General features: G+C 46.7%; 1 protein-coding gene across 2 annotated transcripts in view; it reads right to left on the reverse strand.

Annotated features, from left to right (window-relative positions):
- The window catches only part of SCFD1 (sec1 family domain containing 1), a 1,005,810-nt gene that overhangs the window by 672,900 nt on the left and 305,149 nt on the right, over positions 1 to 27,761 (reverse strand). For both annotated transcript variants that reach the window (XM_069638499.1, XM_069638500.1), the window contains exons 13-14: positions 22,551 to 22,624; positions 12,598 to 12,679 (exon numbers count right to left, since the gene is read on the reverse strand). In XM_069638499.1, the coding sequence (XP_069494600.1) occupies positions 12,598 to 12,679; positions 22,551 to 22,624 (156 nt within the window). The remainder of the gene's footprint in view (positions 1 to 12,597; positions 12,680 to 22,550; positions 22,625 to 27,761) is intronic.

The following is a 27,761-nucleotide window of genomic DNA, read 5'->3' on the forward strand; positions in this document are numbered from 1 at the left end:
ATTCTCTTATTATTTCTTGGGTGAACTACTGTTCCCAAGAAGTAAATTGGGATTCATAGCCCCTTTACACTGATTTAAGTGAGCCAACACACCCCACCTTATGTGGAGTGCTGGGGGTGATACAATGTATCCCCTTTCTTAGTTACTTGGTAAAGTACAATTGCATTTACTTGAATGGCTGGTGGCAGTGGTTTTACCTTAGTGACGCTTTAGCCATATTACTTGCAGGCTGTTAAATTGGCTTCAGCAATGCACAGATCGGTCAACATTCTGCTACAATGGTGGGCTCCTTTGTTCGCCATTTCTCGTATGCTTATTGTTTCTGAGGTCTTCCCCTGCCATTCTAGGTGGGAACAACCTCAGTGGAAGTTTTGTCTGCGGTGGGAGTCCTTTGTATTCCCCGCCCTGGCTCCAGAGTGTCTGAGAAGGCAGGAAGCGAGGGAGGAGCACAAAACTCTGCAGACCTTTGTCTTCCACCTTCCCTGAAAGGAACCAAGTCCCACTGGGGAACGGTCTGTCCTGATTGGACAGCCAGACCGGCCCTTTCTGTAAACTGAATGGAGAGTTTGCATAAGTTGTGCTGTAAAATTGTTCCCGATAAATAATTCGAGCCTAGAAGCTGCTGACAAGTTGACCACTGGAACGGACTCTGAAGATGAAGAAAAAACGTCTGTAGCGATTTCCAGCGACTGAAGAGTGTGCTGTTTAACCGGAGCCTAATGCAGTCCTTCCTTACAATCGACCTGGGGGTCCCGAATGCAACTCCTACCCAGAGTCTAGTGCGGGGCTGTAAACCACCAATACCCTGGAACCTCAGGCCTGAGCGCAGTGCATGGTCTTCTGAAGTCCGAATCTATCCCAAACTTTGGGGGCTCCTGCTGGATCTCCAGAGACATGATTCCAATCCTTGAAGTCCCCTCACCAGAGTGCAGGACCAGATTAGTGAAGAGAATCCACAGAGCTATGAGAATCTGTGAAGAAATCTTTGCTGGAACCCTTCTACGATGACTGCAGCTGCAAGTTCCCATCCAGTGTCCAGTTCTTTCGTCTCCAGACCAAGAATCCAGGGACCGGGTGCTGTGCTGCTGCATCCTGAAGGCATCCACTCCGAAGCGCTGCTTTTCTCCTAAGGTACTGCGTTGGTTTGGCTAATACTAACTTTACGTCTTGTGTAAATCCTGTGAGGCTGAGGCAGTGCTTCGTGTGGTTGGGAGTTTGGCCATACCACTTGCCCAGGCCTAATGCTGGAACGCATATAGGGAGCCTTCTCTGAAGTCCCTGAACACATTTAACTAATTCTGTATCCAATTCTTACTTGTTAAAGAAGATATCCTCTGGAACTCTGACTTTCCTGCAACTTAACCCTATTCTGACTTGCCTACAGCTGGCTCCTAGACCGCCATGGTCCCTCTTTTGCCTCTGAGAAAACTCATGCTATAGACTAGGCAATGGCTTTGATAAGGATTCTTTCTGGAAATTATAACACGTTTAAAAGTACTTACTTATCAGTTAGTGTTGTAACTGTAACAATTGCCAGTGCAAGCCACTTACTAGTTAAACAGTGGTACTGTCATTTTCCTGTAAAAACTTTGGGTGCGAGCCACTACTATTTAAGCAGTCACGTGTAACTTACTTTGAATAGTGTTCCACATTCTAAAAAGTAATAAGCGTTTGTACTGCTTTATTATTCTTAATTGAATGAGTGAAAAAGCTCACCAATAGGGTTTAGCTACCTTGAAATACATTCTTAAAGTATACCACTGGATTTTGCTTTGCCTGATCTGCTTAGTGAATTTCTAAAACAGTCTAGAAGTTAATACTTATCTGTGAGTTGCTGGTAGCCCCTCTTAAAAGTACATAGGTCTTACAACACCTTGAATTGTTACTGCTCTTCTAAACTTGTAACACTGTGTTGTTCTTCCCTGAATCGCTTTGGTGCTACTCTAAAATAGTTTCATTAAGTTCTTATTTACTTTAGAAACTGTATTATACACTTCTTAAAATTATACTGGGCATAACTAGCTATTAGGTAGCGACCAGTTATGTACCAATAGGTCAATTAATTACCGTCAAATACATTGGGCCTCATTACAAATCGCCCGGTATGGAAACAACGGTGGCGCTAAACCCGCCGCCACCGTTGTTTCCATGCCGGGCGATCACAACTCCTGCATGCGGGAGGTGATGTTCCTGCCAGGTCTGACCTGGCGGGTTTAACACCGCCCGCCTGCAGGCGGGCGAGGAAACACCGGCAGCATCACGAGATGCTGCCGGTGTTTCCATGATCCCCATTGAGTCCCATAGGACTCAATGGGAATGGGGATTAACACCATTCCGCCTTCGTGATTCCCGGAAAACCGGGGTTGTAATGCCCCGGTAATTCCGGGAATCACAGAGGCGGAATGTTAATACGAGTCCGGCGGTAACCAGGCGGTTTTACCGCCTCGGTTACCGCCGGACTCGTAATGAGGCCCATTGTGTCTTAAAGTGTCATTGAGTTTTCCTTTCCCTGAATTGCTTGGTGCATTCTAAAATAGTTATTGAGTGTTCATACTTATTATTGAGTAGCTTAAGGCCCCTCCAGAAAGTATGAGTTCTCCAGCATGGGGTTTGGCATGGATTCACATGCTTATGAAAATTCCCCATCATCAGGCTGGGTATCCTTGGTAAAAGAAAAAACAGTTTCACTTTCACTTAAAAAACGGTATTTGTATGTGTTTTCAAAGGAAAAAGTTCTATTTTTGTTTGAAAGAAGCCTGTGTGCTCTTTTCTTCATCTGCCGACAGCAGGGACCTGTTGTCGGTGAAGTTCTAAACCCATCAAGGGTGAAGATCCATCGAAGATTCTACAAGGCCTCTTGGGCCTATTTCGTGCCCTCCGACCATGACGGAGGAGAAGGAGGGACGGTCCCCCTTCAGGCCCTGCACCAAATGCGGGCTACGGAATTACAGAATGTGTTTGTGGAGGACAAGCACCTGCAATGCATCTACTGCCTACACCAGGACAACAAGGAAGTAGAGTGCGAGATATGCCTCGGTTTCTCCAAGAAAACGACAAAGGACAGGCGTAGTAGGCTGGCGGCATAGCTTAATGCCAAGGCCTCTGACCCGTACTCCGAGCAGAGTCATGCCTCACCCAGGACCGGCCAGTCCGAGGAGCAGTTTTCCAAGTATTTTGAGGCAGAGCCGGAAGTCTGAGTCCACCAGGTTCACTGCAGAAGCGGGTCCCAAAGTGGATAGGGCGCGATCAGCATCACCTTTCCGCCTCCATTGCCAGGAAACCATCCAGCGCCTCTTCATAGAGGAAGGGGGAAGTCATCTACCCCGGCTAAACTACGTGAGAAATTCGAGCAGCCGAGGACGGAGGAGAAGAAGAAGAAGAAAGCCGAGCAGCCCAAGAAGGCTCAACCAGCACATGCTAAAACCTCGTTGGCGACTCAGTCGAGGACTACTGCTACCACGACAGCTACGAGCGATGATCCAATGAGGGGCGGTCCGACGGCTCAGAAAGTGTCCCTGCGCCGCAGTGACTTTGGCAAAGTCTGCAGGTGCGCCAGAAGGGGTGAAACCGGCCGAGGCCACGGTTCAAGACTCTCAGCGGAGAAAAAGGGTGGGGGGGGGGCGAGGAGGCCCCAAAACAGCCATCCCAGGCCATCGCCCAAACCATGGAGGTCTCGTCCACGGATGACTAAGATTAAGAGTCCTTACATATGGTCCGTGCAGATGTTGAAGAGAACGTCAGTGACAATGGCGCAGGGCCTAGTTTTCCTGTTCTGCCTTCTCAGAAGAGGAACAGCTCCTTGGATATTCGGTTGACTCTACACAGCTTGGTATCAGAGATCCAGATGAGGATGCCTCCGGTCCCTGAAGCAGTGGCTCCCCAGGTCCCCGATCAGCCTCCAGCAAAGAAGAGGAAGCATCATCTGACGTTTCCATATCAACCTCCTCCACCAAGTCAGGCCCCTTCTCCCCCAGCAGACCCAGGCACGTGGACGGATAACGGATAACGAGGACATCATCGCAGTGCACGGTGAATCGCCACATTTGGATGCTCCACATAGGGTGTCCCCACCGGATGAGGTGGGATCGTACCACTCCATGATCGCCAGGGCCTCTGAGCTATTCCAGCTGGTGCCCAAGGAAACCAAGAAGGAGGGCTTCTTGTATCAAAGGTGCGAGGCCAAGAGGAAGACATTCATGGGGGTTTCTTTTTTATGGACGATGTTTGGGAGGAGGGCCTGGCCCTCATGAAGAACCCTTGCACGGCTTCAGGCAAACGGGATAGGCTGGAGGAAAAATATAGGGTGCCGGGCTCCTCACCCAAGTGCCTTAGATTGCAGCCATCGCCGGATATGGTGGTGTCGGTGGCCATGAGGAAACTGTCGGCTAACCCATCCTCGTCGTCCTCGGTCCCTCCTGACAGCTAGGGGAACAGGATGGACGCCATAGGAAAGAAGGTGATTTACACTAGCAAGATGGCCAATGCATTGGCGTTCCTGGCCCGGTACGACAGGGAATTGTGGTACAAGCTGGGACCGATCCTGGAGTTCCTCCACGACGATAAGATGCAGGCCTTTGCTCTCTTCGAGGAAGGGGAAGTGTCGTTAGATCACGCCCTCAAAGTGGCATTGGATGCCGCCGACACAGGGTTCCGGCAAATGGGGAACAGTGTCTAGAAGGTTGGATGAAAGCCACTCATTTCCATCAGGAGGTCCAATCGAAGTTGCTGGACATGCCCTTCGACAGAGAGAATCTGTTTGGGAAGGCCATCGACGAGTGAGGCAGGGCTGACGGATGTTGATGGCCAGCTGAAGTGAAGACAGAAGAAGGCTGCACACAAAGAGGAAGACGCGGCTACACCACGACGCTTTCCCGTGTAGAAACAGCAACAGGAAGACGGGATAGCGAGGACGCTGCGTTCGCCAACAAAGAAGAGGACACTTTGGAACTCTAAGAAAAGTACGCAGGAGCGGAAATTCGTAACCGCGGGATGCACCGCGGGAAGAGGAGGCGAACGAGCAGCAGAAGAAGCAAAGGGAATTGAAAATCGAACCACAGTCGAATCCGGTTGAGCCATCAAGAAGCTGCCCCAGCAAGGCCCATAAAAAGAACCCCAGACTGTTATACTCTAGAAGAGGAACAGAGAACTATCCTCATAACAACAGATTTGAATGTTGGAAAGAGGATATACGTGGAACGAGGCAATGGAATATCTGAAATAGACCTAAGACAATCACAGGATGATAGGAACAGACACGGCAGTATAAAAACTGACCTGAACAGGAAGACTACTCCATCTGAACATTCCACAGAACATCATCCAGAAGTTGACCTAGAGTTATAACTAAAAGGGATAAGAAAAGAAATCTAGAAACCTGGCGAAAACTAAGAATAAGGAACAATTTGAAAACAGAAATTGTTTTCTTACCTAGTGTGTTTTTCTTCCCCTGAAGAATTTCCTGTAAATTAGTGTGTTAGTTGATTGAGGAATGAAACATGTCGGGTATGTTTGTTTGAGGAATGAAAGAATGGATGAATGAGAAGCCATTGGTGTAAAATAACAAGGATACTATTAGTCGGTATTCTATAGTAACCAAAACCGATATTGAGTATCCTATGTGTGCTATCAAGACGGGGACGGCCTATTGTCTGGGCACTCTCCAGCACCATTGCTCGTCTTCTTTTTGCTCCTTCAGGGGAAAGTCTAGCAGGTCTTCAAAAGGGTTCTCCACATAGTACCGACAGCCTTCCAGATCCTAAGGGCAAGCAGAGGCTGCTCCCACACCTTGGGTAGCGGAGGACAGCGTTGTCGCCGCCCACAGGGCAGGACGCCAGCGCCGAAGCAAACCTGAACTGACCGGGACGTCAGGCCCCCACTTGTGCACACCAGTGGGAGGTTTGTCAGCGAGTGGAGAAAGATCACCACTGACAGATGGGTGCTGGACGCTCTCACCCAAGGACCCAACCTGGAGTTCCAACGCAGGTGTCCGCAAATCCCTCTGGTTACCAGTCAGGGCCAGCACATCCCTCAGCTTCTGGAAGAGGTACAAGCCATGCTGCGTAAAGGGGCAATAGAACTGGTACCCCAACGGTTCCGGGGTTCCGGAGTCTATTCTAGATACTTTCTAGTCCGAACAAAGACAGGTGGATGTAATCCCATCCTATAGCTACGTCTGAACAAATACCTAAAGTCCCAAAAGTTCTCGAAGGTCACGTTGCAACACGTTCTCAGCCAACTGGAAAAAGGAGACTTCTTGATGTCATTGGACCTGGAGGACGCCTATTTCCACTTCCCCATTCACTAGAAACATCAGAGGTTTCTATGTTTCGCGGTGCAGGGACAGCACTACCAGTTCAAGGACCTACCTTTTCGGCGTGAAGTCGGCCCCCAGAGTGTTCATGAAATGCCTGGCACCAGTGGCAGCCCATCTGCGTTTATGATAGTTTGTTTATGATATCTTATTTATATAGCGCCTATACACACCGTGTTTCAAAGCGCTTCAAGGCAAGGGAGGGAACAAGGGAAAATACAATGACATTCTTACAGGCCATGAACAGTCAGGATGTGAAATTAACTATCGTACTCGGCCTGTCCACATTTCAGATAGTGCAAGAGCTAAGACATAGATAAGGAAGGGAGGGAGAGAGTGGCAAGGAAATGAAACAGACAGGTGCTATCGTATTAGGCCTGACGATATTTCAGGTAGAGCCAGAGAAAAACAAAAAGTAAGGGAAAGGGGTGCAGAAAGAGAGGGGAGGAACAAAACAAGCGACTATCGTACTAGGAGGGCACATGGGAACAACCCGGGGGACCAGGGAGGGTCTACAGGGCATACACATATACCCGTACCTTGATGACTGGCTGAAATGCACCCGCTCGCGGGAGCTGGCCGACGGACACATGGAGATGACCGTCCAACTACTGATGGATCTAGGATTCTCTGTCAACTATCCAAAGTCCTGCTTAACGCCATCGCAGAACGTGCCATTCCTAGGCGCCAGACTCAATACGGTGTCTTGCCTAGTATACTCCTCGGAGTAGATGCTCGCAGCCATTCAAGGAAAGGTGCAGCAGCTGTCGACGAAGACGGCCATGGAGCGGGAAATCTAGTCGTTACTAGGCATGATGTCGTCCTGTATCTACCAAGTCTGGCACTGCAGGTTGCAGATGTGACCCCTACAGGAATTCCTCGACGCCCGCTGGATACAGACGTCCGGAAGCTTGACGTACAAGATCTCTCTCAACAAAGAGTTCCGTCGGGCAAAAGGATGGTGGGGCATCCGCTCCAACATCCCCCCAAGGCCTGGGGGTTTCAAAATCCCCCATACCAGGCGATGGACATAACGAACGCCTCCCTGGAGGGATGGGGAGCGCATACCAGACGTCTGCACGCCAGAGGCCTGTGGTTGCTGGAGGACAAGGATCTTCATATCAACATCCGAGAGCTACGGGCAGTGATCTGGGCCCTCAAGCTGTTCCTCCAGTCTCTGAAAGGCAAGGTGGTGAGGATCTTCACAGACAACACCCCCACCATGTTTTACATCAGGAAGTAGGGGGGGGTCAATCCCCGGTGCTCTCAAAGGAAGAACAGGACTTGTTGCACTCTGCTGTTGGACAGGGGATGTTACTCATTCCTCTCCACCTGGCGGGAGTCAAAAACACCATTGCAGACTCCCTCAGCAGGGAACCGCGCTCCCGCCACGAGTGGGAGATTCGTGAGGATCAGGTGGACCACCTGTTGGTCAAACGGGGCAAACCCCAGATCGATCTGTTTGCGACGGCGGCGAAATCCAAATGCCAGATGTTTGCCAGCAGATTCCACCAGCTGAAGAGCCCAGGGGACGCATTATCCTTCTTGTGGGAAGGGCTGTTTCTTTACGCGTTTCCTCCATTCCCTCTCCTGCTGCGAGTCATCAACACACTCAGACAGTGTCGATGCAAGATGATACTCATCGTCGAGGCAGATTTGGTATCTGGACCTTCTCAGCCTGTCAGCGCTGCTCCAGTGAAGCTACCAGTGATTCCAGATCTTCTCACCAGGTAAGGAGGCACAATCCTTCATCACAACCCAGGATTGCTGAACCAGAGGGCTTGGCTCCTGCAGCCCTAGGGTTTGGAGGGTATGAGTTACCAGCAGACTGCAGGACGGTCCTTGCCAAGGCCAGGGCGCCGTCGACCTTGAAGTGCTAGGGTCACAAGTGCAAGCGTGTTTAGCTATGTGATGCCGGTCACAGAAGATTACCCCTCTGAGGGTCACGGCCCCACAAATCCTTCCGTACCTGCTATCCTTGTACAAGGCTGTACCGGCACATGCATCCATCAAAGTACATCTGGCGGCTATCTCCCGCTACACCAGGTACCCAGGAAGGGTTTCTCAAAGGACTTTTCCGATCTTTCCCGCTGGTGAAGGCTGCTACCCTGGCGTGGGAACTCACTGGCGTGGGAACTCAATGTGGTTCTTGCAAAGCTTACGAGGGCCCCCTTCGAGCCTATGCATCAGGCCCCACTCACGTTTCTCTCATGGAAAACGGCTTTCCTTGTAGCCATCACCTCTGCCAGAAGGGTAGGTGAGATCCAGGCCCTATCCTGTAAGCAAGCGTACCTGACCTTCCACAAAGAGAGGGTGGTAGTGCATAGACACCCCTCTTTCAACCAATCACACAGAAGGGCATTCATGCAGGCAGGCAGCCAATGAGGCTCACAGGCATTCAGGCCATTCACTTCCACCCAAACACCCATAACAAGGAAAATGGATTGGGGCAGGCACCCAGCCTTTCAGCACACCACACTGCATTATTGTCAGTTTCAGGCAGGGCTGCCTCATTCATTGCGTCACACATATAGAAATCAGATACCCATAACATAGAATGCATGGTCACACACTCTATTCACCTAGCTCCCACCCCAAGGGTGTACTCACAACATGCAGTCACTGGGAAGGCTCTAGACAGTCTGCCCTGGACTTCCCCACAATACCATATATGGTTCTTCCACCCAACAGCCAGTCAAGTGAAGAGACAGAGTCAGGGCTTCCCAGGACTTTGGGAAAACAAGGTAACAGGCAAAAGAAACCAAGAGGCCCCAGGGGCCATCTTACCTCCTATCAGGAATCTACTGATTCCTATGGCAGGGCCTGGGTATCACAAAATGGAGGATACTCAGAGCTACTGTCACATCCGCATGAAGCTGCCACCAGCCCATACCCTGCTCCGTGACCAACACACAGGTGCCCAAAAACATACACTAGGGGTACATGGTTGTACACCCACCCATGGGTGCCATAAGGGTATCCCAAGGGTCTCTGTTCACCATGATTAAAAAGAGGAAGAGATGCACTGCCAGGGTTCCCAACTGGACTCGGTGCAGAAAATAACACAGAACACACATGATCAGGAAGTACAGGACAAGAACATGGATGCCCTATCCCTCCAAAGCATTTCCAGCATCACACCGCTGCCCAGCCATCCGAGAGATCACTCCACCAGAGAGCGATCGCTGCGACGACGGCATTCCTGTCTGGTGTGACCCTGCCGGACATCTGCAGGGCTGCTAAATTCTATTGCGTCGACAGGGATTCCAGGGAAGAATCCAGAGTCGGCCAGGCAGTGCTAGGCAACCTGTTCGCTTGAGTTGACCCTGTTACAGAGGTAAGAGTGAATTGCTTCCGTTGAGCCTTGCCACCTCCCGTGGTTATGCAATGTTGTACTGCTATGTATTTGTTATTCATGAGCATGTGAATCCATGCCAGACCCCATGCTGGAGAAGGTTTAAGTTACTTACCTGTAACTATTGTTCTCCAGCATGGGTCTGGCATGGATTCACATGCAAAGCCTCCCCTCCGACCCCTCTGCGGCTGTTCTTGGTCATACTGCCACTTTATGTGCTTACCAAATCTGAAGTTGGCTGCCAGAGGAGGGACTTAGGCAAAGGACTGTCATTGGATGGGGAGAGCATGACTGAGAGGACAGCGATTGGTTTAGAGGAATACAGTTCTTAAGTGTAAGGGAAACAGTTTTTTCTTTTACGGGAGGATTCCCAGCCTGACGACAGGGAATATTCATGAGCATGTGAATCCATGCCAGACCCATGCTGGAAAACAACAGTTGCAGGTAAGTAACTAAAACCTTGTTTTACTAGCTCTGAACAGAGTTCTAAAAAGTAAAATTGCAAGGTGAATACTTTCAACTGAGTTGGTTTATTAAGTGATTTCTGTAACTGAGTGTCACTGCATGACTACCAGGGTTTACTACCCTTGAATTACTGATTGTATTCTAAAAGTATATATAACCTGGTTGTACTCCCCATGAATAGCTGGCTGTCATTCTGAATGTGTTGTTGGTTTGACTTACCTTGAACTACTGATTGTATTCTCAATACGGTTATACTTTGGGTTGAATCCCATGAGTATTGAGTTGGTTTTTATAATTGTGTTCATATATGTTATAGCACTTACTTCCCCAAGATTTATATTGGCCTACTTGTATTTAAATAAACCCTTTATGTTTTAGAATACGTAGTGTTTCAGTGTTTCTTTGAACCATTTGTATACTACAATTTCTTTGTATCAAGCTGCAGCCCTCTATCCCTCCTAAGGTAAGCCTGGCTGCTCTGCCCATGCTACCCACATGCTCAGGTGGTACAGCCTTATGCTAAGAGTGGAGCTTATGTACTACCTCAGATATGGTTTTAGTCTTGGTAGGACTTTAGAAAAAATGTCCTAACGGACTGCTCGGAAGCACCGACACTGTTTATCACAGCGTTCATTAATGCTGCTTCCTCCTCATGCCTGGTTCCCACCAGCCTCAAGGAAGCTTGGGATCTCCCACTGCTTAAAAATCAACCCTAGACCCCACTGTACTCACAAACTACTGACCCATCACCACAGTCCCCTTCCTCTTAAAGATCTTAGATCGAGCAGCCTACATCCAAATCCAACATTACTTGGCGGCCAACTGCATCCAAGGAACCCACCAATCCAGCTTGCGTCCGAGTCAGGGTACGGAATCAGCTTTGTTCAACCTAAAAAACCAGCTCGACGAGATCTAAAAAACAGGAAAACGGCACGCCTTCTCCTAGACCTTTCGGCAGCGTTTGATCTGGTAGACCACAAGATCCTCTGCCAACACCTCACTACTGCAGCCAATTAAGCTCTCTCCTACCACGTGCCGGACATTCATTGGAGATTGGACTATGTTTGTTCCTTGCTGTATACTTTACTGTAACCATCGCCTTGATGACCCTTGGTTTAGAGCGCTTTACAAATGTAAAAAATAAATAAAACAACACAGCAAAAAGAAAGCATGTCCCATAAAAGGCTATGGGAGAAAAGTAGCAAAAAGACAATAATTCCAGCTACATGACAGAACTGCCTCAAGTAATGTGCTTTAATCTCCAAACTGCCCCCGGCCCACAGGCATATCTATACCTAACCCAGGGAAGGGAGTGCCGGGCCAGGCTGAAGGCATACTACGATCTTCTGGCTGCTAGTGTTTAAAGAAATCCCTTGAGGAGGACACTAGGTGGGGGGAAAAGAAAAGAAATGGGCAGGAGCATCAAAGGCTGCGCCCAAAGCTAATCTTTCATGCAAAGACTATTCTATACGTTTCTGGGGGATATGCAGGACCCACCCTATCCCAAGCGAGTCCCACACACACTCATCAAACGGCATGCATTTATTCACTGCAGCAGTGACATTGTGGCTTTCCCCCTGAGTAGCCATTAAAATGAACATGACCAGTCCTCCTCATCAATATGGGATTCTAGGGAAATCAGTGGGGTTTATAGCTCAGTAGACTACATGCAGATTCTGTAAATACCATTGCTGCTCATCATCATTAATATGGGTATGCAAGGAAAGCCTAGAGGTTTATATCTGGGTAGATTGGTCATGTTCAGATTGTTCTTAAATCATGGCAGGTCCTCCTCATCAATATGGCATTGAATGGGAACCAGTGGGGCTTATCTGGGTACACTGGTCACATGTAGATTCATTCCTGGTTTAATTCAGGAGGAAACGTCCTCATCTCCAGTACATGCAACTCAAACTGATCTCACATCCTGGAACTTCCTGCAGACATCACCTGCCCGCCCAGGCCACACCCCGAACCCTGAGGTGCACCATACAACTATGTGCCATGAACTAGCGGCTGGTATCGGCAAGGTCCTCCTAGGAGCAAACCATAGTGCCCCAAAAGAGTAAGCTACCCCAACTCCAGCACAGGCATCTAGGTCTGCATCTATGAGCCTCTCAATTCTTTTAACCAAGTCAGATGGGCAGTGACGGAAGTGACCACGTGCCACACGCACCATTATTGCCTTTTGTGACTCCTAGTGAGATGTCTCTAGAAATCCAAGCTCTGAGATAGCTAAATGTTTCTATCTAAAAGCCCTTCTGACTCTGAAACTGCAAGTTATAAATACCATTTTGCAGCCCCAATTTCTTTGGCTGTAACCCCAAACAGAAACTCATTTTGATATGGTGCATATATGACCCTCCACAGACCCTAACTAAACCTGGTAATGGGGGACAGCCAAGTGTGAAACCTTTAATTACCCTCTTGGAAGATCCATACAGCCCTTACAGAAACCTCTGCCCACCTTGATGTGTTCCAGCACAGCTGTAGCAACGTTCGTATGAAGATCAATGAGTCGCTTCTTCTCTAGGAGTTCGGGCAGAGAGCTGAAAAAACGAAGAAATCATTGAGAATTCAGGAAGATCGTGAGTAGAACCACCAACAAATTACAGGCACTTTGGAGAGGCTTGAAATGACGAGCAAGTCATCACGTGACGAACAAAGCTAAAGACGGACTTCCGAATCATAAGAAGAGATCAGAGAGAGAGCAAATGGACCCACACACCAGCTGGAGTTTCTGTAGGGTGGGGAAAGAACCACCAACTAATCACAAGAGCATCTGGGCGAGTTCATACAACTAGGAGCGGCCAGGCCACCGACAAGCCACAAGTGATCTGGGTGCAGCCCCAGCCATCAGTGCTCCAATGCAGTGCTGTCTGGGAACTCCCAGAGAGACTGCCAAGCAAAATTGGACACAATACAGAGAATGTGACCCCGGGATGTGATGTGACACAGGACTTCCAGCAACTTCTCCAGTGTCCATGCACAGTGGCCCTGAGGGTGCCAGGACCGGCCGATGACTTCATACCTGACGTGAGATACCCAGACACCTGCCTACACTGCCCCATCATTTCCACTCCACAGAAATTGCTGTTTCACGCAAGCTTGCGCCTAGTTCTTAAGCGTAAGATGAATAAAAAGTGCAAGCACACCTACATTTTGAATACGTTATTGTCATGTCAGCAAATCAATCACAACACAGATTAGTGAGCACTGTTAAGTTGTAAAAAAAGAGGTTTACGCGGTGCAAGAATTGAGGGGCTTTAAAATGCTAACTTCCCCTTTCCAGTGAGCTATGACAAGACAGCGAACAGTCTCCATTCCACACTTGTGTCTGCAGCAGCACTACAACGAAAGAAATGGAGGGTGGGAGGGTGGGGGTAACCCACAGTGTAGCTCTGCAGGGGCATACCGTAACATTCTGCCAAAGCCTCGACCACTGCCAGCCTGGATCACACACCAAAGAAGCCCTGAATTAGGAAATCAGGGAAGCAGACAACAGCCTTTTCTTCACGTTCATGGGCGAGGATGCATACCACGTAATATAGCCAAGAGCCACAGCAGAGGTGCCGTGATCCACTGGCACCACAACAGAGGGCTGCGCTACCCCACACTCCATGGCCTGAACTCTAGGGCCTGGATAGATCCATCGACTTGCTTTACAGGGCGTTTACTTCGAGTTCCTGACTCTACAAGTGATGGAAGGGCTGAGCCAGAAAGGCACACTGCCAGAAGGTATACTAAACACTGCTGATAAACACACAAAAAGAAAAGCCACACAATACACCTCTAAAAATATATCCTTCATAATAATGTTTTGCAAAAGAGGACTGCAAAATATTCACAGGTAAGCAAAGCAACACTAGGTTTTTAGAATGCAGAAAAACACAATCATGAAATATTCACACGTTCACCTTGAGATTTAGGGAGGCTCACAGCCCTCAGAGAGAACAACCACACCGTTGGTCCATGTTGGGTTGTGTGCTAAAGAGAGAATTCATTTTTGGGGATACTGGTTCCACTTTTTAGGGCCCCTCGACATCTTTTTTTTTCTCCCCTTTTTTATTGCAGGCTTATTTTTGGTGGCCAGGGGACTTCACCCGATGCCACTCTGCTATTGCAACCCTTTTCGCCCAACTTAAGCTATATGTTATTGGGTCGCCCCTAAGGCGCCCAGTCCCAGGGGTGCCCCTTAGACACCCAATATTTTCCCTAGGTTGATTAGATCACCCCACATTGGTTTAAAGGATTAGGTTGGTGGCAGCTGCACTTTCACTTGGTTGGTCTCCACCAGGGGGGCAAGCCACTTTACCGCATCGGTGGCCGAATGTACCTTTTTTGGTAGACTCTGGGGCCCACCCAATGAGTTTTTGTAATCCTGCTCTCGGCCATTTCATATGCTAGGGCCCCCTTTCATTAGGGCCACCAGCAAGTAGGCAAACCAGGCCATTCTGACTATGTGTGCTCTTTGTGAGCCCGCATGGCAGCCTCCACATTGGTTTAAACTGGTTTAGACCAGTGTAAGGCCCTTGGCCCTCCCTCTCGCTTCCTGTGAGGGTGATCGAGACGGAACGGCAGTCCTACTGACCAACCATTATCCCCAGCTCTCTCTAGTGATTGGTGGGCTGGCCTCTGACCAGACCCTTTTGCATTCATTCTTTAAGTCCTGCCTGCTCCGTTCCTCTCCCTCATACTACTTTGTTCTGCAATTTGGAATAAGGTCTTCTAAAGGGGCTTTCCGGCTGCTTTTAATGCTTAGCTGACCATACTGGTTTTGTGTAGTGGATTGGGCATAGACTGGTTTGGGTTTTCTGCCATTGGAGGTCCAGTCTGGCCTTTCTGAATACTCCTGCTCCCTCCCCACGTGCACTGGATCAAGCCTTATTAAAGCCGCTTGTTCTTTTCCTTGGTCATGGGGTTCATTGTGGGCTCAGTGTACAAGCTCCTGGGCACCGAATCCTGTAAATAGTCTGGAACAAAGAAGCCTTTACTTACTTGGGTTGTTTTCCTGCACTGGAGTAGTTTTCGCAGAAACTTCCACTGCGAGTAATTACCTCTGCGGTCCAGAACTGGGTAATTATTCCTGATGCTCACCCTCAGGGGACCCTCTAGTCCAGGGAAGGGATTCTTTGGAAGTGAGTCTCAAACACATTTCCCAGGGACTTACTCCTGCTCTTCTGGATTTTCCCTAGGGGCTTCTGATTCTTCAACCAACCACTGGATCTCTTGATTGGGTCCCCCTCTGGCCCTAGCTAGGCTTCTTTGCAGTGGAAGCTGCACTTCTAATCAGGGGGCCCCCCAGTGAAGAACTGTATACACTGACTCATTTTTGGGAATCTACCCTCTATCACTATGTTTAATTATCATGTGTGCATTTTGACAGGGTCAGGCCTCACCCAAAAAAATTGGGGATGAACATTTGGGAGTAACCAACCATCCAAAAAAAAAAAAAAGCCTGAATGTCTTTCATGGTTAGGAGCCGTGGAACACTGTGAACCACTTCCACCTTATTGTGCCGAGATAGCACCAATACATTTCCCACCTGGAATCCGAGGTACTTCTCGAATGACTGGGCCAGGTGACATTTTGCTGAATTGGCCATGAGGTGGGCTTTTATTAGTTGATTGCAGGTTGCCGTCAGATGTCTCTGGTGATCCACCCCAAGTCTTGCCATAGACAACAATTTTGTATAGATAAGCGCCAGTGAAGCTCCAAAAGGGAGTTAAGATGTAGTCCATCAACCGTACGAACGAAGTGGGTTCCCCATGGAGGCCAAATGGAAGAACAGTGAATTGAAAGTGCTTTTGAGTACTGAAAAAGAAGTCTTCCATTTGGCATCTTTAGCCAGGGGCACCTGCCAAGAACATTTTGGCCAGTGCGCAAATGAATGTGGCATCCCACACAGTCTTCACAAATTCATCTATACAGCTCCATTGGGTATGCATCAAACTTCGAAAGTCGATACTAAGCCGCCAGTTATTGTCACTTTGGCACTAGAAAAATCAGAGAGGAGCACTCACTGAAGGATCTTTCCATTACGCACCGGTTCAGCCTCTTCCTCAGTGTTTCTTTGATGATTTTCTTCCTGGCCTCAGGTAGCCCGTATAGTTTTAGTCCAATCACTCTTCTGGGTGGTGTTTGGCTCTTGCACACCATGCCTTGTACCCCTCCTTTTTGGGAGAACACATCAGGATACTTCCATAGTAACTTTGCCAGTTCCTTGTGCTGGGATCTGGGGAGGCCTGGAGGAATGGTGAACCCATGAACATGAGTGGGTAACATTGTTTCTCTGGTATTATTTTCACAGAGTGCCAGGGGTTGTGGGTTGCCATTTTACTGCCAGGCTTTCAGCTTATTGACATGATAGAGTTTAGATGGTTTCGTTCCATTGGCCAGCAGAACTTTACACGCAAGCGGAAGACATAACCTCTCTGATGACATATGGCCCAGGCTAATGCTAGAAAAAGAGGTTCCGATGATCGAAAATGGTTGAAAGGCGGACCCAGGTACGTCATCCTGTGAGGCTTTCTGGCCTATCGGGCATACTGAGATGAACTATTTGAATTGGGCATAAATGCTGGGACAGTAGAATCGGGTAAGAATGTTATTCTGGGCCCAAGTGCGTTGTGGTCATGTGGAGCGGGCTAGAAATCATCACCGCCTTCTGGAATCGCTTCTGGACCAAGAGCTGGTAATGGCTACCTTTCGCCCTTGGATTCATATCCACTAGGTACAGAAGCCACTTCCCATCAATGAAATGGGAGGTCTTCAGAGTTTGGCTCTCAGCTTCAGAGACTTAAGTAAGCCTGTTCTAAAAAGAGGATCCATTTTCTGAGCCGCTGCAAACGCTGCTGATGCAAGGCCTTAACCTCCTATGGGGCGGGAGTCTCCTCTCTGTTCCGGCTTTGGTTTGTTCAGTGTCATCAAGATCTTCCACCCTTTTTTCGATCTATGGCACTAAGATCTTCTCACACACCATCTGGGCTATGGGCTGGTCGGGCTGAATGACCTAGGTGAGAATCCCCAGGTTAAAGTGAACTACCTTTACCTCCCCTCTGCAATCATGTTCAATGACTCCACTTCCACCTCCAACAAGTGTTTATGGGCCAATCCTGATTTGGGCGCAATCTGCTCATATGTCCCTTCAGGTACTTTCACCTTCAGACCGGTCTTGTCCAAGTCCTTGCCCAGGGGTGGAACCATGGCTTTCTCATCTCCATACTCAACCTTGGGCATGATGCCTACCAGGGGACTTGTCATAGCTAGTCCTGTCCCAAAGACTTGGTGTCAGAGTTGGGATGGGACCCAGTCTCTGTCTCTTCGACCTGTGCCTAGTTAAATAACCAAAGTATCATTTTTTCTTGCCCCATACCTGCTGTGTACAACACTGGCTAGTGGCGTCTCTCTTTTTTCCTAGGAGTTGTAGCGGTAAAGACCAGAGCCTGCAGTGCACCGGAGAGAGAGCTGGAAACAATCTGCTACAAGCAGTATGACTGAGGGACGCTGCACACCTCCAATCAGCAATCAAGACGCTCCACTCGTTCAAGATATGAACTGTTTTGTTAGAAAATAGGCTATGTGGTCTAAGAGAGAGTTCTTTTGTCTAAAAAATAGAAGGGGAAAGTGGAGAATATAAAACTAAGAAAGGGGATATATACGAGAGCTTCAGGAAATGTTACGAATCTTTGTATAAGGAAGATCTATTTCCAACGTCTGAGGGTATGGACCCATTTTTCAATAAAATTAACTTACCAAGGTTAAATGATAACCAATCTGCGATTGTTGACAGCCCCATTACGGAGGAGGAATTACTATCAGCTATTAAACAACTCAAAGGTAAAAACACCAGGCTTGGATGGCCTCCCGGTTGAGTTTTAGCAGGCATTGAGTGGGGTGCTGGCACCGTTCTGGTGCACTCTGTATAATGGGTTCATGAGCGATGGGGTAGTTTGTCCCACAATGAAAGAGGCTTGTATTGTTGTACTTCCAAATCCAGGCCAAGACTGCAAAAAATGTTAAAACTCCCAGCCGGTTTCATGATTGAATGTTGACCTTAAGTTATTTACAAGGATAATGACTAATCGACTTGATACATGCATTGGTGAAAATCAGTAGCTCTCAGGTCGGCTTTATGAGAGGCAGATATGGGTATGACCATATTAGAACACTAATAGACATACTGGGACTACCAAAGGAAAAGATCCAAGATAATTTATTAATTTTTATGGATGCAGAAAAGGCCTTCGATAGAGTCAATTGGGCTTTTCTGTATCACACTCTTAAAAAATGGGATTTGGAGACAAATTTATAAGAGTTATTAGAACACTGAACTCATCAATCAGTGCAACGGTCTGGGTAAATTGTGTTATGTCTTCTCCATTTCTAATATCTAGACGTACTAGACAAGGATGCCCATTATCACCATATCTGTTTAACTTAGCATTGGAACCGCTCATTGCATACATAAAACAGGAGCAGAGTCTTCACGGTCTTAAATTTGGGGATAGCAAAGTGAAAATCTTGTTACGCAGATGACATGACTATTATCTTGACAAACCCAACAGAAGGATGTGAAAAACTTAAATGTATGTTTAGAGAAGTGTGACTATTATCCGGCCACAAGATAAATTGGGGGAAAACGGGGGTCTTCCCTCTAGATGTTGGACAACCCAGGAATGTTATGGGTTCCTGGAATTGTCAATGGGAAGTGGGTACAATGAAGTATTTGGGTGTTTACATGGTCCGGGACTTGAAAAGGATGGTAGAATACAATGTTTCAAAAATATTAGAGAAAATTAGAAGACATTTTAAAATGGGGTCAATTGAAGCTAGGGCTATGGGCTAAAGTTAATATCATAAAAATGGTACTTCTACCAAAGGTGCTCTACATCATACAGTCTATACTCCTGAAGTTTACAAAGAAGGTCATCCTTACTATTGATATGTTTTTTCAGGGGTTTCTCTCAAAAATATTTTAACACGTTCTGTGAAGGAAGTGGGATTTGGGTACCCCAACCTAATGAATTACTGCACTGGGTTTGTCCTTAAAAAAAAAAATCAACATTTTATCTTTCTGAAGTGAATAATTAACTGGTATGTCATTGAAAATGCATAATTCTTGCCTTATGCTCTGAGTGATATGTACTCAATGTCCAAAATGCCAAATTGTGCAGTAAAGCTACCTACTATGTGTACAATTACAGGAGGCGATGGAAAATGTGATAAGTAGAAGGGAAAACAGCTGGATACATCACGACGCATCTTTGTGGCATAACATAGGGATGCAAACAGCAAATACAGCAAACAGCAAATAAAACGTTATGGTAGCAGAGTTGGATCAAAAAGGGCATACTTAAAATACGTGACGTATGGGAAAATGGTCAAATGATTCCCTTTGATCGACACAGAGTCCTTTGGAATTGGGGGTAGGGAATGAGGGCGTTATAGGGTTTTAAATACTCTTGATGGAAAGGAATGTTGGGTGACACTAAGAGAAAGACCCTCAGTATGTGAGATCATTCACTCTATCCCGTGTGCAGTGTCCACATACATGAAACTAATACATGAAACTAATGCCAATGGAGAGCTCACAAGTGGAGGCATGGGATAATCTTCGTCGGGCTTGGATGGAGGATCTTGGCATAGATATTCCTGTGGAGGAATGGGAGTATCTGCTTCGTATAGGGGTGCAGACAAAAATGGACCTGGGGCTCAGGTATGTTAGACAAAGGATTGTTTGCAGGCTGTATTGGACACCTTCAAGAATGGCCAGGTTGGGACTTTTGGATGCCGATACCTGTTGGGGTTGCGGTTGTGGTGGGGGCACCTTAAAGAATAAGCTGTGGGTATGTTCTAGAGTATCCACCTTTTGGAATTAAGTTTTACATAGATTAGATAAAGTGGTGGGAGAGCCTCTCCCACGTACCTTCTACTCGACGATTTTTTTGTGGAACAGGGAAAGAGGAGATAAGGCCAGAGTAAGAACAGATTGGATTGATAGGGTTTTGGTAATGGCGGCAAAGCAAATACTAAAAGTTTGGAAGTCGAGGAAAAAACCAAATGTAGCTGAGTGGCTGTTAGATGTTCGAAACTTATCAAACTATGAGAAAGATATGTTATTAAAACAAGGGAGAGATGGGCATTATTCTCGAATTTGGGGATCTTTTAATGAATTGTACAGTTAAAAGCCAATAACCACGTGTATTATCTTCTGTATATATTAGTTAGGGTGATAATGTAATTATTATATGCAGTCTGTTGTGCCTATTGATGCTGTGTTATCTATTGTAAGTCAAATATCTAAAAATTGGTTGTGAAATGGAGATTTGTATTTGTTATTGAGTTTTTAATTTCATAAATTTAGGAACGGTACTGCATGATTGTTAGCGGATTTGTGTATTTTACAATCTAGATGTAAATTCATGATGTTATGAATATGTTGTCGTTCTGTTCTTTGTATTTTCATTCTAAAATAATAAATAAAATGGTTAAAAAAAAAAGATATGAACTGTTAAATTGACTATACCTTTAGTGGTTTAGTGGGTAGTTGTTACTAAACGCAGACGGGCCCGTGTACTGAAAGTGAGTGGTGCTTAAAGCTGATTAAAGGCTTTCGACGCCTGTAACCCGGCCCCTGGGAAAAAGGAAGCCAGAGTTTGTCCCAAGGAACCAATAAACGAGAAAGTGGGGTCGGGGGTATAAAAGGAAGCAGTCAGTTCAAGGCATTGTGGCTTGTTCGGATGAGGTCACGGGTGGTACAGAGGAGCATAAAGGAGGATTATAAAGTAAGATTAGGAATGTTTTTTCTTTTTTCTGCTTTCCCTCCATAAACATCAATTGAGCACCCAGGATTTTTGCTACTGTCTTGAACCTTTCTTGACTTCCCGGAGGAAGGTTAAGCATTTTTGCTTCACTTAACTTGCTAAGCTTATTTGTTTTAGCGGCACTGATAGTCAACTGAATGGTCCCTTATGGAAGGTTTGTGTCCAGACCTGGCACGGGGGATGTTATTACCGCAGATATTGTTTCTTCAAGGGCCGGAAGTTGGACTGTTAATCATAAATGTATATGTGTCATGTGTTATGTATTTGTTTGTACTTTGATGTCCCTACGGCCGAATAAAGTTAATACTGACAATTGGTGCAGGAGAACTTTGTTCTCCGTAGTAAACATTCTTTGTTTATTTTTCCCTTAACACATCACCCTCTGAAGTGTGGTAGAGACATTTGGTGTCTCTATTGCGTATGATCTCCAAAGGTATGAAAGGACCTTCCAGCTGTAGTCCAGTCAAAGAGTTTCACTCATCACTCTCCAGGACAGGAGAAGGCAGAGGTGAGCAGTGACATCGCTATAAGAGCCAGTTAAGGTTGGTCTTCTGGATGTGAACCTAAGTAACGTGTGCCCCACAGTCACAGAATAATGGAACCAGTACTATGTGAGTAGTAGGATCCTCAACTAAAGATCCCAGTGAGGAAAGGAAGTTGCAGCCTGTCAGGGTAGGGGCATGGAGGGTAGAGTCCTTGGAGCAGCAGCAGGGAGGGTCCAGACTGTCAGCTGGAGGGGAAAGGACAGTAAACAAATTCCTGAACAGCGGAGGAATCCACCAGCAAGAACAGATGAGATGGGAGCCACCCCCTGAAGAAACCCAGACTAAGAAACTGAGACTTAGCTACTTCAGAGCTATAGTGACTGGCAGGGGTCACAGGCCTCGGTTTCATTAAAGACCCTCCTTTTCGAGGAATGGCTTCTCTCCAACACATGGGTCCACAAACACTCCCGATCTAACCCGAGATTGGGTGATCTGCTCCCCCCTAGTTTGTCCCCTAATTTCTTGTTGATTCCTTGCCTGCCCTCACCCTCCGCTGTTGAAAGCTCCCCCTTCACATTCTCTCTCATTCCCTCAATGTGTCCTTCCCCCTATGACTTGTAAAGCAATCTGTTTGCCGAAGCTGGGTCTACCCTAAAAATAATAAAGTGTAGCAGAACAGGTCACTGGTGGTCTTCACTTTGGAAGAGCGTTACTTTGGCTCCCGCTACAGAGTCACAGTTCTTGGTGCAGAGTATCCGCTTTTATGCCAAAGCAGAGGGTAGATAGTGACCCCAATATTCAATCAAACTCTCATGCACCATTCAAAATCACTTGGCAGCCACCTTTTCCAGGCTGGCTGCCACAAACCAACTTCTGTGAGCACCTTCACAGGCAAACACAGAGGATGTTGATACAGCTATACATCCCCATTCAGGCATCCACAGAAACATTCACACCGCGGCTAATGCCACATCTTTATATGGCCTCCACCCATTACTCAATGTATAATTACACAGACAAACATATTCTATATATCCGGGCAGCACAGAGAAACTAACATCATGCTGCTGACCACATGCAGAGAAAGAATGATGGCCAAAGTCACCTACCTAACGGCAGAGGTCAGCTTGGCTGTGTTGTCCGAGAGCATGCTGATAGCACCCTCATCTTCACCTTCCAGTCCCTAAAAGGAAAGAGACGGCACTGTTCAGAATGTGAGAAAGAAAGAAAGAAAGAAAGAAAGAAAGAAAGAAAGAAAGAAAGAAAGAAAGAAAGAAAGAAAGAAAGAAAGAAAGAAAGAAAGAAAGAAAGAAAGAAAGAAAGAAAGAAAGAAAGAAAGAAAGAAAGAAAGAAAGAAAGAAAGAAAGAAAGAAAGAAAGAAAGAAAGAAAGAAAGAAAAGAAAGAAAGAAGAAGCACCGGAAAAACATTGTCTCAAACAACATCCATCGCTGAGAAAGTGACACTATCACGACACTGATCACATCCCACATTTGAACCCAGGAACCAACCTAATAGATAAAGCATCTGAGGCCCGACAAGGCTTTGGAGGCCTGTACCAAAGGTCGCCCCCACTAAAATACTGCTCAGAGCAATCCCATCTCTTAATGACTAATTCAGGGGTTGGGGGTGCTTTGTTTCTCAGAGATGAAAGATGGCAGATTCTGCCATGTAAGGAGGAGGATGCCCCCTATCATGAATTGCACATTAATCATCTGAACAGAAGAAAAAGCCCTCAACATATACATCTCAAATTGGGCATCTCATGAGAAGACCATTACCCTCTAAAGACAGTGTCTGGGCCTAGGGTGCACAATGTACGCCAAGCTGTGTGGCTCCACAAAGACCAGTGACACATTTAGGCCTTGTGAATAAAGCTGCGCGTCCCCTCCTGCCTTGGGCCAGAATCTTCAGTAACTATTGATATTGCAGTGCCAACACCCTTTTGAGATCTGGGACCTGGTCCAAGCACACACCCCAGCCTCGGGGATTCCTGTTTCAGCCCTCCTGGGTCAGCATTTGGAGCAACAGAAGGTCTGCATGTAGACCCATCAACCAATAGAGGCTTCAATAATCTTCCAATAGCATTACTTTGCCCCTGCTCGTTTTTTTGTGCATTCTTGTATTGTGATTGGCGGAGAGGGATGCCTGTAGGCTGCTACAGATGTTCCTGTTTAACATGCTAATGTTAAGATGGATTTCCAAAATCTGCCACTGGTGGGAGGATTTTGGGAGGCCACCCTATTATGTTGAACAGGAAAAACACTGGGAGGTTAGCCAAACCCAATCAAGGTAGGTAGCTGAGCAACAAGGATTAGTCTCAGGAAGGGTGTGAGAATGGTCTAGGGCTGCAAAGAGTCCGCACAGAGCAACACCAATAATTTAAGTAGACAGTAAGTATATAAAATATAATTATGTATTAGGCCTTTAGTTTACACACTAAACAGCTAAAAATCACAGGTAAATATTGAACAGAAAAACGTATAAAACATACATATTCATCCACCCTTAGGAGAAATAGAACCGCATATGAATCAATTACCTGTGCAACACAGGTGAGCAGTCAGATGCATAGAATGGACAGAACTCTTTAGAATCGACACCAACATCTTCCCTCAATGTTATAAAGTCCAACCATAAGATTGTTTGAAACATTGTGCCCAAAACACACCAGTTCAAAGCATATACTTCTTCAGGTAAGTTTATATAAACATTAGCAGTGCCAGTAGTTATGAAACATAAGTGTTCCAAAGTTAGATACAAGTTCAAGTAAATTCAGGTAAGTTCTCAACTCAATCCAACACACTGGGATTGACCTTGGGAAGGACTCCTAGCCCCAACTCATGTTCCAACACCAAAACGGGAGAAAGCAACAGGCATTAAGACTTACTACCCGGCTCAGATTTCTCTGGATACCACAGTTGGAGGCTCCAGACCCCAGGCTTGTTCTTCTGTTCTTGTTTCTACCGCCAGGGTCGTCTACACAGAAGAGTACTTTGTTCCACGGGATTTCATTTTGTTCGGTCGCAGTACACATGAATCAGTTCTAGACAAGTGAAGACTCTGTGGGATAGCCGGCCACCGGACACCTCAGGGACACAAAGAAGACAAGCTCCAATGAAGGTGACCACGGTCAGGCGGCGACAAGCAATGGTACAGCAGCAAACACAGGAGCAGCCCCAGCACAGCTTCCCTTTCAATGAGACAGCTGACAATGCAAGAGTAGGTGACTAGTGGGACAGGCTCGAGATCTGTAAAGTTCCAATGCTCTGAATGATGATGGCTACAGTGAGGTAGCCAGGAGAGTGGTCAGTCCGGGGACACTTGCGAAGGCTCAGCAGGCACGAATACTCGAAAAGGGGTTGAGACTGGTTGTTCCCACCAGTCCAAATGGTAGAAGCACCAACAAAGGCTTTCTTGAGATCAGGACACAGGAGACATGGCTTCAGAGGAACACCACTAAAATCGATGCTGGTGAACTTCAGAGGTTGTCTTTGGGTCATCAGCAGGTTGCTCTTCTTTGTAGAGGTTGTCTTTGGGTCCTCCGCAGGTTGCTCTTCTTTGTAGAGGTTGTCTCCGGCTCCTCAGCAGGTTGCTCTTCTTTGTAGAAGTATTGTCTCCAAAAGTGATCTGATGAACAGTTGTAGGAGTCTTCCTTTTATTCAAGATTCAGGCTGGGAGCAATTCCAAGCCCACCAATGGTAAGGATCCACACCATTCAAACAGTCAGGGGTTATTCAATCAGAGACAACCAGTGGCCATCACATCTGCCCAGCGACAGACTTTCAGGCACCAGAGGATATGCACCGTCCTAGCCCCTTCTTCTGGCTCCCACATACAAAGCCCCATTGCCTGCAAAAGCCACAACTTTCCACGGGAAAGGGATTTCCAAAAAAGGCATTTATTGACCTGGGAAGCAGGAAGAAGACCAAAGAACAATATGGAGAAAAAAAAACAAGCTAAGAATCTTTTGGCATGGCCATCTTAGGGTACTAGCCACCTTTAGTAGCCATTTGCAGTAGATGCAAATGTGCACAAGAAAGCACAAAAATAATAAAACTATCACAGCTGCCACCACCTTGTCTTAGGCACATTGTCAAAGTAATCAAAAAGCCATAATATCAAAAGTTATAACGATACAAAGGGCTTCATTATGTGTTCAGCTGTGTGGCCTAAAATGGTGGTTACCGCCGCATTACCGTACCATCTGTTCGGGAGAATTCTCAGAAATGTGCTAATTCCTCTCTACCTTAGAAACCTCAGCACTTTTGCTGGACTCTAGGACTTGAGTGAGAAATTTGTCCCACTCTCTCATGCATTTTTACTGTGATTTAAACTCTGTTTCTTTTGGTTATGTAGTCTGACAAACTCCATAGGCATGGTCTTTTTACATTGTGACACATAGCACCTTCCGTGCAGTGACACAGGGAAATCTTGCATATTTCCCCAAGGTTTAAATACCTTCTCTTGAATAAACTACTGTTTCCAAGAGCAGTGAAGTGAAATTGACTTTACTTACATTTGGAACTTTCTAGACCTAGCACACACTATCTTACCATAGGGTGCTGGAGGGGTTACTTAGTATCCCCTTTGTCTAGTTTCTCATGTAACATTTTTATGTTAGCCTTGCCACAATTAATGGCTGGTGGCAGTGGTTTACTTTTTACTGCCATTGGGAGTTTTTACCGAGGGCTGCGTTAGCAGCCATGGGTGCCCCTTTTGTCAAAATGGCCCCGGTCTTCTTTTTTCACCATTTCTTGTTGGAAAGGTCCTTCTTCAGATTTACTCTGCAAGCCAAACCAGGTCTGGTCCCTTTGTTCGTTGTGTCTTTGGCGGGATTCACGAGTGAAGCCCGTCTCTGGCTCCAGTATGTCTGCCAAAGGCAGGAAGTGACAGAGGTGCCCAAAACTCCCTGTGCTTAATCCCCTTGGTTACAGGAATGCACCCAAAGGTGATTGGCCAGCTGGCTGTCCGGCAAGGACAGCCACCCTGCTGTGTGACTGACAGCTAGGCTGCAATTAATGGGAGAAACCTGCATAAAAGGCAAGGCTTTTTGGCTTGGAAGGCAGAGTCGACCATTGGACGAAGGAATCCAAAGAACTTGGAAGAGACACCTGCTGCAACTCCTGGACCGTTGGTTGGGCCGGTGAAGCCATGCTGCTGTGCTGAAGCTCTGAATTCGTCTTGACTAGAGAAGCCCTGGAAGGATGACTTCTCCCCTTGAGTTGGTGGGACCAATCAACTTCAAAGTGAACTCATTTGGCATTCTCTCGAAGCAGGCTGTACTGTCAATGCTGCTGCAACCGAAGTATAGAAGAAGGAACACCAAATCGAATGGATCGCTTTTAAGTCGGACCCGAGCGCCAGGAAGATCCTCCGGACTTCCCTGAAGCAGGACTGATCAAGCCTGAGCCACCTCAACAGAGGGCTGGACCCTAAAAGCAAGGAAATCTGAAGTGGTAACCGAGAACCGCAGTGTTGCTATTTGCTGTCAGACGCGAGGAGCTGAAACGGTGAAGTGCCACTGAATTGAAGTTTTGCCCTTTGCTGTCGCTGACCGTCCCGTTGTGTTGCTGGAGTCCCCAGAAGTCCTCCCTCTTGTCCCCACAACTGAGGGACAGGAACAAAAGGATCTGCAGAGCCACACAGGAACAGAAGCCAGCTGGAACCATTTCTTCTAACCAAAGGTACTATACAGTCTAAGAGAACTTACCTCTTGTAGCCTTACTTGTTCTCAGCTGAGACTTGTCTTGGTTGCTCCTGTAGAGTTGCTTGCATCTTCTATCTCTCACAAGACTCCCAGATTGTGGCCCTACATTGATTCTACTTTTTCTACAAAGACTTCTAAAACATTGTGCAAGACTTTTACTTACCTGCAAGAAGTGCTTCAGCTCGCCTAGACTTTTGCCCAACTGACATTGGCTGGCCTGGCTCCTTGAATGACTCTTCTCTCCTCCGATTGTGTGTTGTTACCTTCCTTCCAGGAAAGGGATAATTTACTTTGCATTGGGGGTTCAAAAGTACTTACCAGCTTAAGAATATGTGTGTGATCTCTTGTCTTATTCTAAAAACCTCTTTACTTTGGCACACATCCCAGTATTGATCTAAATGTACCAGTGATATATTAATGTCCCCAGCACCCTAGCATTTTAAGTCACCTGAGGATGTAGGAAGTGTCTGTGTGCCATCCCAAATGGGTACTTGCTGATTTAGAGAAAACTAAAAGTGTGTATTTTAGAGTGTATTTGTGTGTTACTTATATTATTGCCCCTTCTGAAGAAGGCTTATTCAAACTGACTGTGAAATAAAGTAATACTTGTGA

The sequence above is a fragment of the Ambystoma mexicanum genome, chromosome 14, assembly GCF_040938575.1.
Source record: "Ambystoma mexicanum isolate Mex_15411 chromosome 14, UKY_AmexF1_1, whole genome shotgun sequence".
NCBI lineage: Eukaryota > Metazoa > Chordata > Amphibia > Caudata > Ambystomatidae > Ambystoma > Ambystoma mexicanum.